The sequence below is a fragment of the Episyrphus balteatus genome, chromosome 2 (assembly GCF_945859705.1).
Source record: "Episyrphus balteatus chromosome 2, idEpiBalt1.1, whole genome shotgun sequence".
Classification (NCBI taxonomy): domain Eukaryota; kingdom Metazoa; phylum Arthropoda; class Insecta; order Diptera; family Syrphidae; genus Episyrphus; species Episyrphus balteatus.
This window is the reverse complement of record NC_079135.1, coordinates 133,278,522-133,291,317: the sequence shown is the minus strand read 5'-3', so window position 1 is coordinate 133,291,317 and position 12,796 is coordinate 133,278,522. Positions and strand designations below refer to the sequence as shown.

General features: G+C 37.6%; 1 protein-coding gene across 1 annotated transcript in view; it reads right to left on the bottom strand.

The window, feature by feature from the left end:
- Positions 1-3,771, bottom strand: part of LOC129908908 (transcription factor Sp9) — a 63,289-nt gene extending 59,518 nt beyond the window's left edge. Inside the window, exon 1 of the mRNA XM_055985740.1 lies at positions 3,542-3,771. Within this exon, the coding sequence (XP_055841715.1) occupies positions 3,542-3,553 (12 nt within the window). The 5' untranslated portion in view covers positions 3,554-3,771. The remainder of the gene's footprint in view (positions 1-3,541) is intronic.
- Positions 3,772-12,796: the final 9,025 nt, after the last annotated feature.

The following is a 12,796-nucleotide window of genomic DNA, read 5'->3' as shown; positions in this document are numbered from 1 at the left end:
AGTAGCGAAAATAAAACTAAAAAGATCGTAAAATAATTCCTAATTGCCTTGGCGATCTACGATTATGATTCCCTTTATCATAAAAGAATTTCGCACACAATTATTTTCCTACACCATAAAACATGAGTTGTCAATCTGAGCCGACAAAAAGGGTACAGATCTAACTGTCCTAGTTAAATGAGTAGCGTACAACCAAATGTATGCCTGCCTACTTGACCGGTTACAAAAAATTCTTTTCCTACAAAAAGGAGAATAAAAACGACCTAACGGAATTTTCTATATCAACAGACAACAGCTGCAAAGATTTTTCAACAACAAACCCTAAAACAAAGAAATAGAAATTGTTCGCACATAAGAACGATTTGGTCTAGGTACCTAAACACCTTTTGAAAGGCCGGCTTCCTCTATTTACTCGCTAATAGTTTGGCGGCTTATACATTGGATTTCAATATGAGACAATTAAAATTCATTTTTTTTTTAATTTACGAAAATGATTCTTTTCTTTTTTTGATATGTAGAATGTAGACAATAGACATGTTCTTTTTTTTATTTTCTCTTTTTTTTTTTTATGTGATAAGTCTGGCACAAATCGACAATACACATAAAAAAAGATATAGCATAAGTTGTAAATATATCGTTGGTCTTAATTGGTAATCGTGGCAGTTGATATTTTTATTATTTTGATTCATAACTATACCTACCTACTTTACTTATTGTATATGCGATCATCTCATCGCATATTTTGTGTGTGAAGATGTACATGTTGTTACTAGGTATTCATGTAGGTATACAGACTCATCACTAAAGAAAGCAAATCTCTCTACCTGCATCATAAAAACAATTCGCGATTTGAACGAAAAAGACCCATAAAAATTAAAAGGGTACCTAATGTGTACTCGAGTGACACGCGACACAAACAATGTATCCCTGAAGAAAACAAAATTCTTGCTATACACATAAAAAAGGGAAACAAGATGACCTAACGGGATTTTTTTTTATTTCAACAGCTGCACTAAAACAGACCATCAGGATAACAATAACAAAAAATTTAAGTCGCGGAAAAAATGACAAAATATTCAATCATAGTTCCTGAAGAGGTTATTGCTCATGTATAAATAGATACATACCTACTCCTACATGCATCATTTGCGTGTATAGTGAAATAAATATTTTGAATTTGAGCTATTCAAATGATATTCATGATTGAGAAATTTGATGTTGATAACAAGTAGGTAGCAGAAAGCTTATTACTTTTGCTCTTTTTTTTTTTGTAACAGGCGCCTAGCCTTGTATAAGAATTTAAAGGACACACAAGTGAAAAACATACATACCCATTAAGAAAATCACCTAGGTACATATCACAGACCGATGTCTCCTTTTGTGATTTTTATGGTTGAATTGTATTATATTTGTAAATAGATAGATTGAAAATCCAATTTGTAATGAATGATCTTTTGTTTGCTAAAAGTTCAATGTATGTATGTATATATGTATATGTAGGTGTTTTTTTTTTTTTATGAAAATATGTAAATATGTTTTCCTTGTTTATCCCTTACCCAGCAGCAGTAGGTACATTCCATGCGTGATCATCTGATTTTTTAATATGTATGTGCCGGTCGTGTGCACAAATGGAGGTAGGCATAAACAAAAAATACCAAGACTGGAAACTCGGCTGTCAACTGACGTTTGCCTACAAGCTGCGCGGTGTGGTGAATGTCGTGAACCTATCGTTGTGTTCGTGTCCGATGTGTGGTGAATGTCGTGAATCTATAAATGTGTGCGTGTTAACGTCATTTATCAACGTGGTGGCTTTCACATATATTCACAGACAGCACTGTCCACAAAAGGGTTTTGGGGGGAGAGACGTACGAAATTTTCCAGTCTTGGTATTTTTTGTTTATGGAGGTAGGTAGCTTTATATAAATATATCTACCTACATGTTTAAAAAAACTGCAAATCGTCGCGATTCTATACTGTCATTTTGTGCAGATTTATGGATTAAAAAATAATTTCTATTGCGCTTTTCACTTTTACTTTTGGTGAAAATTTAAAGGATAGTTTTTGAAATGTTTATAATTTATACGAAAATGATGAAATAGAAATGGAATACGATAACGATAGTAGTATGATTGATTTATTATTTGTAGGTATAAAAAATGTATTGGTAGGAAAACAGTCTCATGTACCTGTAGGGGTACATAATGATTTTTTTTTTTGTTTTGAAGGTATATATGTACCTATGTAGTTAGGTATGTGTATGTGTATATCTACATTATGCACATAAAGTGTTGTGTGTATAGGTATAGTTTTTAAAAAGTTTTGTTTGGTTTATAATCATGATAGATATAACTTACACTTGTTTTTCACATAGGAATGTACCTATGTGAAATTCATTCAATGAAACATGTTGAAACATGCGCTACAGCTAGATCAGCTTGTTGATTTCCATTTTACTTCATCTCTTATATCAGCATCCATGAATTGCAAGCACTTATCCGCTTTTAGATCGTATCCGTGTAGGTATGTACAATTCGTATTGTACCCAGGTGAGTTGTCACCAAAACAACCTCCCCCACACGCACAACGTGAACAGAAATTTGTTTTTTTTTTACTAGGTATTGTTTTTCTGTTTGAATTCTTCTTTTTTTTTTTTTTTTTTTTTTGCACTCCCGAGAATTTTTTGTGTTTTTGTTTTTCTATCTATATTTTTTTTTATTATTCGCACTACGCACTTGCACTCGGATATGGTGGTTATTGTTTTTTTTTTTTTATTCTAAATGTTTTTCATTTATACTTATAATTGTACCTTTAGAGGTGCATAGCTCAATATTGGGCTACGAAGGACCGTGAACAATAATCTATTATAAACTTTAGTGGACTGTATAATAAATTTGTAATTATAAATAAATAAAACACAAGTGAATATTTTGAATAGGACTAGACGTCCTGTTTATTGCGAGATCTTGATGTGACTAAGGAGAAGAGAGGGAGGGAAGAATAAGGAAACACACACGATCGTTGCTTGGTGTTGTTGGTTGGCATGTCATGCGTGTGTGTTGGTAGTCTTCTTCTCCGTGGTAGGCACGGATTATTGAACATTGAGTTTTCATCATAAACAAAAAATACCAAGACTGGAAACTCGGCTGTCAACTGACGTTTGCCTACAAGCTGCGCGGTGTGGTGAATGTCGTGAACCTATCGTTGTGTTCGTGTCCGATGTGTGGTGAATGTCGTGAATCTATAAATGTGTGCGTGTTAACGTCATTTATCAACGTGGTGGCTTTCACATATATTCACAGACAGCACTGTCCACAAAAGGGTTTTGGGGGGAAAGACGTACGAAATTTTCCAGTCTTGGTATTTTTTGTTTATGGTTTTCATGAATTCATGTTTACATCTTAGCTAAGAAAAGTTTCTCATTCCCATGTTTTATTTCCATTTGTAATTTCTTGGAAAAAATTATTTGCACGAATAAATAAAACGAAACTTTTAATGAAATTAATTATTAAAGAAGAAAATTAAAAAACATAGATGTACTTACATTTGTATTCATCTCCTATCTCATGAGTAATAATTTTAAGAAAGATATCAGTGCACCATTATTCCAAATCTTCAGTATAATTCACAATTCAATTGAACATCTTTTAGATCTGAAGTTGTCCATTCTTCTCAAAGCTTCCTACAATTAAACACCGAAAATATGTAACTTACGGAAAATAATTTTTTCTTAAATCTTTATCGTATGAAAACATGTTTTTTTTTTTCATTGAAGTTTAGACAATTAAAACAATGAACAATAAATTTTCAATATTGTATGTTACTCAGACAACAAAGCAAAAAACAAAGTGATTCTGAATATGAACCAATTTTTTTAGACACAAAAGGTTGACAGTTACAATTTTCTCAAATCATTTATTTGATGCCCTGAAACATCAATATCCCTAGCGTTTACTCTAAGAGTCGTTCAGAATGGTTATTCGGTTTTTCACTCAAGCAAATGTAGCTCATTCATGTCTGTCTTGGAGTTGGCATACCATACCGGAAAGCTATAGGCATGGACTTTTAACCTGATTCTTCTGGGAGCGATAGAAGATCTAGTTACTTTTATAAGGACCGAAAAAGTGCATGGGTTGAATCTTAATAGGTTGTTAAAGTTAATTCCTTGATACTTGGGGTTGTATTAAGATAAAAATAGAAATTGAATTTTTTTAAGGAAAAAATTAAAAAAATCTTGGCCGCCGCACGACAACTGCACCACAACTGCACCACCACCGTTTGGCGGAAAATTTCGGTGCACCACCACCTCACCACGACTGCACCACGTCCACACCACTTCATTTTGTATGAAAAATTCACTGCACCATGATGCATAACTTTGAATTACTGAAAAATTAAGATAAAACTACCGACGAGAAGGGAATTCGAACCCGATTATCCAGAGGGGAAGGGTATAGCCTGACTTAGGACAACACGACTTTGTACACCCCAACTCACGACAGCCCGATTCAACCCATAGCCCGACTCAAGATAACCCGACTCATCGCAACTCGACTCAGGTCGAGTTCTTACTTGAGTCGAGTTGCGATGAATCGAGCTATCTTGAGTCGGGCTATGGGTTGAATCGGGCTGTCGTGAGTTGGGGTGTACAAAGTCGTGTTGTCCTGAGTCGGGCTCTGCTTCTAATATCCAGAGCACTTTCAGTTAGAAGTCCAACGCCTTAACCACCAAGTCATGTTTGTACGAACGAGCAATTTGTTGCTTAAGCCAAAGTAACTTTGAAGACGACTTAAACATTTGTATAAGCACGAGAGTAGAATTTCAATCATGGTGCAGACGCGGTGAGGCGGTGGTGCACCGAATTTTTCATTCAAAATGAAATGGTGTGGACGTGGTGCAGTCGTGGTGCGGCGGTGGTGTAGCGAATTTTTTTTCATATTTTTTCATTTTTTCAAAATGAAATTGTGCGGACGTGCGGTGGTGTGGAGGTTTATAAATTTTAAAAAAGGGGCGGACGTGGTGCAACGGTGATTACACGACGGATCAAATATCAATGATGTTCAGATTACGAGGTGAGCTCCTCAGCCTCAACTACATCCCCCACCGTGATGATTTGCCCATATTGTGCGAAATGTGCAATATGGGAGAAAGAGAAGATATTTATCATTTTATCGGTAGATGTCCTGTGCTGCGAGAAACAAGGAGATGTATTTTTGGAAGTGATTTCCTATCCGAAGAGCGTACGAGACAATATCTTGATCAAATAAATGTACCCATATTGTACCAATTTTGCAAAATAGCACTAACTTATAGAAACAGAATTTTAAACGAAAATTTCTAATTAGAATTGTAACTTATTAAATTTTTTAAATGTTCATTTTAGTATAAAGTTGTCATTCAGGCAGACGGCAAAAAAGCCATGCTTTACAGATTTTTAAACTTGTAAAATTAATGTAAATACAATTTATAGAAATAAAGAAATCATCTTATCTATCTGGTGCAACGGTGGTGCGGTGGTTTAGAAATGTTTGATCATGGTGCTAACGATGGTACGGCGCAATAGAAATTTTTGATAATGGTGCGGATGTTATGCAGCGGTGCGGTCAAAAAGTGGTGAGGACGTGGTGCAGCGGAATTCCATTTTACTCGGGTTGCAATCTATTGTTTCTAACCCAACAACTGTGTCACCCTTTTGTTCATCTGAAGCACAGGAGTTCCGATTTTGATGAGTTGACCCGGATACTCAACAGCTGTGGTCTAGTACTGAAGTTTCTGGACTAGGGCTTCAACGCATACGCGCTCAAATGTTTTTCGAAATCCAGAAAGCAAGCGATGATCGTAACTTGTTTATTGTTTAAAGCTTGATGAAACTGGATTTTTTTTGCTGAAAGCCAAACTGCATACCTGAGATGATATGGTTATCGCTGCAAAACTGTTTCAGCTCTTAGAGTATTAGATCTTCGAAGAGCTGGCTTAGTTATTTGAGAAGAGTGATTAGCCAGTAGTTTGAGATCATGTTATTGGCGCCTTTCTTAGCACAATATTTAAGACTTTTCGAATTACTGCGAGAAGTTACTGCTGTTGATTCAGTTTTTGATCATGATGACTAGAAATAGCATAACTACTCTGTCTGCGGATGTCTCTTAAACAATAAAGTTGAAAACTACTCTCGGTACATTATTGTTAAAGTCATTCGGGGTAGTAAGAACTGATAAGACAACGAAAGTTAAAAAGTTTCGAAATCGAGGAGAAAATTAACACATAATAGGTGTGTCTATACGCTAAACAACTTTTTCACCGAGCATTTTTAGAAAATGTTATTTAAAGAGCCACCCTAACAGGTATTACCTACATCTCAAATAATAACAAATAACTAATGATTGGCTCATTAATTATTTTGAATGTTTTTTGTCAATAAAACTCCATGAAGTGCAAAGAACGTTTAGCCTTTTTCCCACTTTCTGTGTTAACTTTTAGTTATACCTACCACCACATTGAAGGACGAAATATGCATTTTCTAAACACCAACACGTGAACTTCTTAATAGCTCTCTACACAGTTTACCCAACCAGCTGATGATTCAAGTAGAGAATTCTGGAATGCATCAGCAGCAGTAGCACAGCAAACAAACTGCAGGTATAGGTTTGCTATACGTCCAAAGGTAATTACAGTGAAGCTCACTCAGTAATTTGATAATTGACTTAAAGAACGCTCTTGCCAAATAGTAGAATATTGTGATAGATCCCAACTTGGCTACCGCTGTCGCTGTGTTGGGGTCGGTGGCTGCCCCACCTCTGACTCTGGCCGTCCCATGATGGCTGTCGTGCGTTGTGCTTCATACGGAAGTACTCGCTAATCTCTTTTCGGGTTTAATTATTATTATTACGGTTAGTTAGGCAGCTCCCAACTTCAAATGCAGATCGGGGTTGTGCTGTGGTCACTATATAAGTAAAGCCTTGTGATTATAGTTCCTATGGCGGGTTTAACTACTTGGTGCATCAATTCAAACTGAAAACCGATTTCCGAACTGGATCGGACCCCTATATCTATAAATCTGTATTTACAAGTGCAATGGTGCTTCACATACTCGTACTTATAATTCAAGAATTAAATGTGGCTGCTGCTGGTTTGCTTTAGTGTGTTTGTATGTGCAAATGATGAGGATGGAGGAGCATTTCTTCAGCAATAGTTTTTTTGCACACATTTCGCAGCAAATAAGCTCTGGAACATTGAAAACGGATGGCGATGGGCAGACATCGCTTTCGACCAACATTAATTATAAATCGGTTGGGTTGAAAACGTATAATTATCCGTCGATACAAATCAAAAGACATAAATTTCCCGATTGATGTTATCTGTGTGTTGTTGGAGAAACTTCTTTTTCGAATTGCATTTCGTTTCGTGTTTTATTTGCGTCTACAGTACAGAGTTGCGATTATTATTATACCAAGAGAAGAACGAGACGATTGAAAACAAGTTCACATCAGAATCTACCTTTTTTCAAATTGATGATATTATTTTTTTTCGATTTAAAAATATGTTTTTGTTTTTTTTTTTTCTTTTTGTTTTTTGATAGTTTCATTTTATTCGCAGAAATTATTATTAATATGTATAGACGCATAGTAGAATTTTTTTTTTTTTGTAATCTTGGCAAACTCCCAATAACATAAACGAATTTTCTTGAATCAAAAATAATTATTTGAATTTAAAATTGATAAATTAGTATTTTTTGTAACTGATCAAAAACTTGGGATAAAATTTGCTATCCGAAAAAAATGTGACACTTTGTGTGCATATTCATTAAGTATTTTAAAAAATTTGGAGTCACTTATCGCGAAAATGGCATTACATGTAGTCTTGTAAAGCTTTTTGGAAGCAAAATTGCAAGTTAGGTGACGCATTTATCATTACACATTTATTAAAAATATATTTACTCGTATTATTTGATATACTTTTTGAAGTTACATTTGCATTTAGAAAAATATCTTTAACATATCGTTTTTTTACAAAATTTAAGAAAAGATTGAATAACAAAACTCAGTTAAGGCATATTAAAGATCAAAGAAACCGAAACACCATTTCTTTGGCATCATGCAAGACAAATAATAATAAAAAAAGTATATACATTTAGATACTATTTTGCCACAATATAAGTAAGACTTTCAGAAAGATATGGATTTTTTATGTTTTCCCGTCACACAGAGGTGTATTTACAAGTAAAATTAGGTTTAAACTCATTTTAAAAAATTGTATACACCAAATTGTTTCGTGGATTTCCAACAATCTGAGAATGTTTTCACTTTTTTGTTTTTCACTTCAATAGGGAGGCCAGGTTAGGTTAGGTTAGGTAGTAGTGGCTGTCAGGCAAATTACCCGACACACTTAGACCCTTATGGATCCATTGTGATACCACAAAAGACTAGCAAGTTGGGACTCACTAGCCGAACCACTCGGTGCTTCTTATGAATGAAGATAGACTTTTAACGTCCGTTTTCACTAGATCACTAGTGTAATCGTAGAAGAATTCTCCTAGATAGAGTTTTCTTCTATTAGAGAGAGCAGGGCAGGTGCACAGAAGATGTTGAACAGTTTCCTCTTCTTCTTCATCCATGCAACTTCTGCAGAAATCGTTAGAGAACACGCCCATTCTTTTTGCGTGTCTACCTATTAGACAGTGTCCTGTAAGGACACCTATGGTGCAGCTAATATGCTTTCTGTTTAAATTTAACAAACCCTTTGAACGTTTCAAGTCTATACAAGGCCATATTTGTTTAGTAGCTAGGCAAGTATTACTCTGAGTCCATCTGAGGTTGGTTTTCTTTAAAGCGTCCTGCTTTAGCATAAGTTTGCATGTAGCGATAGGTGTTCCTATATTGTTCCTTTCTGGTTGAAGAGGAGTAATTGTTCCTAGTTTGGCAAGTTCGTCTGCCCTGCAGTTGCCTGGGATGTCTCTATGTCCCGGCACCCATACGAGGTGAATGTTAAACTGCTCAGACATCTCCCTTAGAGATGTTTGACAGTCGAGGACCGTGATTGAGTTTGTAGAGACGGAGGCAAGAGATTTAATGGCTGCTTGACTGTCCGAGAAGATCCGAATATCCGTGTTGGATATTACGTTTTCTCTGAGCCAAGAGAGAACCTCCTTAATCGCCAGAATTTCTGCTTGGAACACGCTACATTGATCTGGTAAGCGGAAGAAGAGACTGAGATTCAGTTTTTCCGAAAATATGCCACTTCCTACACCTTCATTGGTTTTTGAACCATCAGTATAGAAGTGTAAAGAGTCATTATCCAGAGTACTAAGGTTCTCCCATTCAGTTCTGGAGGGAATGGAGTTCTGGAAATTATTATCGAACACCAGTTGAGGTGTGGTATAGTCTAGACGATCCGGAAGGAATCCGAAGTTGTTTAGAATGTTTGTGTGGCCAATATGATTACTGGTCCACTGAGAGGTTGCTTTTAGACGAGTAGCTGAGCTAGCTGCTACTTGTTTGCTGAAGATGTCTAGGGGTGTGAGATTTAGAAGTATGTCTAGGGCGTCAGAAGGGGTTGACCTCAGCGCACCGCTTATGCACATACTTGCTGACCTTTGGACTTTGATAAGCTTGTTTAAGTTTATCGTTTTGTCCAGTGCGGTCCACCAAACTACCATCCCATATGTAAGTATTGGTCTTATGACCGATGTGTACAGCCAGTGTGCAATGTTAGGAGAAAATCCCCATTTGCCACCAATGGCTTTTTTGCATGAAAAGAGTGCCACATTGGCTTTTTTAACTCTTTCTTCAATATTGAGCTTCCAGGTCAGTTTTTTATCAAAAATGAGTCCTAGGTATTTAGCTTGATCGGATAGAGTAAGTGTTACCTCTTTAATTGTAGGGAGTTTGAAGTCTGGAATCTTGTATTTCCTCGTGAAAAGGACAAGATCCGTTTTGTGGGGATTAATATCCAATCCACATCCTCTAGCCCAGTGAATTAGCTTGTTTAAAGCTGTTTGTAGAAGTTCTGCAAGTGTCTGTGGGTATTTGCCCGATACGGCAATTGCCACATCATCCGCGTAGGCGATAACCTTAAAACCTTCTCCCTCTAGGTCTAGCAGCAGTTCGTTGACTACTAAGTTCCATAGGAGAGGCGATAAGACCCCTCCTTGAGGGGTCCCTCTGTTGGCTGCTCTACGGGTTTTGAAGTTTCCCAACTCTGAACTGATAATCCTGCTACTAAGCATGATTTCTATCATGTTCTTAAGCGGGTCTTCTATTTTGAGATTGTCAAGAGCATTCATGATTGCTGAATTCCTGACATTATTGAAAGCACCCTCTATGTCTAAAAAGGCGACAAGAGTGTACTCTTTGTAGTGTAGAGAGTATTCAATGGTGCTAACCAGAGAATGGAGAGCAGTTTCCACCGATTTCCCTTTAGTGTAGGCATGTTGTGCCTTAGAGATCAGACATGGTTCAATTTCCTGTCTTAGATGGATATCTATCATTCTTTCTAGAGTTTTAAGCAGAAAGGATGATAGACTAATAGGTCTTAAATCTTTTGGAGTGACATGAGAGCATTTTCCCGCCTTTGGTATAAAAACCACCTTTGCTTCCCTCCAGGCCTTTGGAATATACGAGAAGCTTATGCAGCTTATCATTATAATTTCCAACTTTCGTAGTATGATATCTGAGACGTGTTGTAATTCAGCGGGTATGATACCATCTGGCCCAGGTGATTTGTATGGATGGAAGCTATTTATTGCCCATATTAGTCTATCCTTGGAAATAAGATCTTTGCTAATTTGATAAAATTGGTTGGGTCGGTGACCAAAGTCACTTATTGAGTTCGAGCTACCAGGGAAATGAGTGTCTAGTAGCAAGTTTAGCGATTCCTCATAGGAGCTAGTCCAATCGCCATTAGAGTCTTTTAGGGAGCTCGGCATGGTTGGATTAGTTGAAAGGATTTTTCTGAGTCTAGATGCCTCAGAAGAATCTTCAATTTTACTACAGAAGTTCCTCCAGGAGGATCTTTTACTTTTCCGTAGTTGTTTCTTGTAACTTTTTAGAGAAACTTTATACAGGTCCCAGTCTAATGGGTTCCTTGTTTGTTTAGCCCTATTGAAAGCCTTTCTACAGTCTTTCCTGAGCGGTTCTAGCTCTTTGTTCCACCAGTGCGGTTTTTTCTTTCCTCTTATTATGGTAAGGGGACAAGAGTTAGCCATGGAATTGTTTAGAGCTTTGGTGAGATCGTTGACTTTTAAGTCAAGATCATCTGTATTAGAAGGGAAAATATTGTCCTGATTATTGTAGCAGGTAGTAAAAGTTTCCCTATATTTCACCCAATCCGTTTTCCTATAATTACGAAAACCGGTGGGTTTTGTGCATTCATCTTCGAGACTAAATTGGATATACATATGATCTGAGAATGAGTGATCATTAGATACAGCCCAATTCTTTATCTTGTGGTGAATTGTTTGGGATACAAGGGTAATGTCCAATACCTCTTGTCGGTTCTTTGTAACAAAGGTAGGTTCATTACCAATATTACAAATAAGGAGACTAGTACTTAGAATAAAATCAAAAAGTGACTCACCTCTTTCATTTACGTCAGTACTCCCCCACACTGTGTGATGAGCATTAGCATCACTGCCAATGAGGAGATCTACTTTTTGGCTCGCTGCTGCTGCAATCATTCGCCCAAGTGTCTCCCCCGGAGGCGGCCCACAATCATGGCCTAGGTAAGCAGACGTAATCCAATATGTTCCTTTGGAGGTCTGCAGTGTAGCGGTTGTGATATCACGATCGCTGTAATTAGGGAGTAAAAATACTGTTAGTGTTTTCTTTGCTAGTATGCAGGATCTAGGCTCACCTTTATCCGTCACATACAGCAGAGAATAATCTTTCGTCCCGAGGCCTCTCACCAAGGATTTTACAATCCAAGGTTCCTGGATCAGGACTATATCCTCTCCGGACTTGCTTAGTCGGAGAAGAAGGGCGGCCGAAGCCTTTATGGAGTGTTGGAGATTAATCTGTACCACCTGCAGCATGGCTACAACCAGTACGATCAACCTCCACCACTGTGGCATTTAGGTCTTCCGTTTCTGAGGTAGAGTTTAATAGCTCATCCTCAGAAATAAGATCCTCCTGCGCAACGCTGACAGTGTCCATGTCGGACAAACTTCCAGCCATCTCATCATCTTCCAATACGGAAGATATTGTTTTCGCGTCCTTTTCGGACGCTGGGTTTTGGTTCTTGTCATTTACTGACACTGGGGTTTGTTTTGTTCCCTCTTCGGGAACTTTCGAAGATGACCGCTGATCTGGAATGGAAGAGCTGCATGATGCATCCACTTCCATTGCTGAAAGTGCTTTACATATGCCCAATTCCTCCATTTCAGACTGCGCCGTATGGCCTGCAAGCCTTGCCATCTCCTCATCTTTTTTATATATTTTTAGCACAAGGCTATCAAATCCATACTGGATAACTCCCCCGGTTGCAGCCAGAGGATCCAGCGATTCTTTGTTAATGATAACAAGAGCCGAACGATAGCGCCCCACCGGCTCTTTTTCGATGATTGGGACTTTCCAGTCGTGAGTGGGCATCGAAGGGTTACTGAATTGAATCAGTCGGAGAACCATCTCTGGTGACGTGTGTAAGGCCGGGACCAGAGTACGAGCTCTTGGCCTGCAAGGGATTTCCTCCCTTGGCACAACCTCCAGCTTAGCACCTGGCCAGATCTCACCCAAATCACCCACAGCAAGCTTATAGAGATGTAACGATCTCTGATCATCGCAAACGATGAGTTTGACCCTATTTTGGT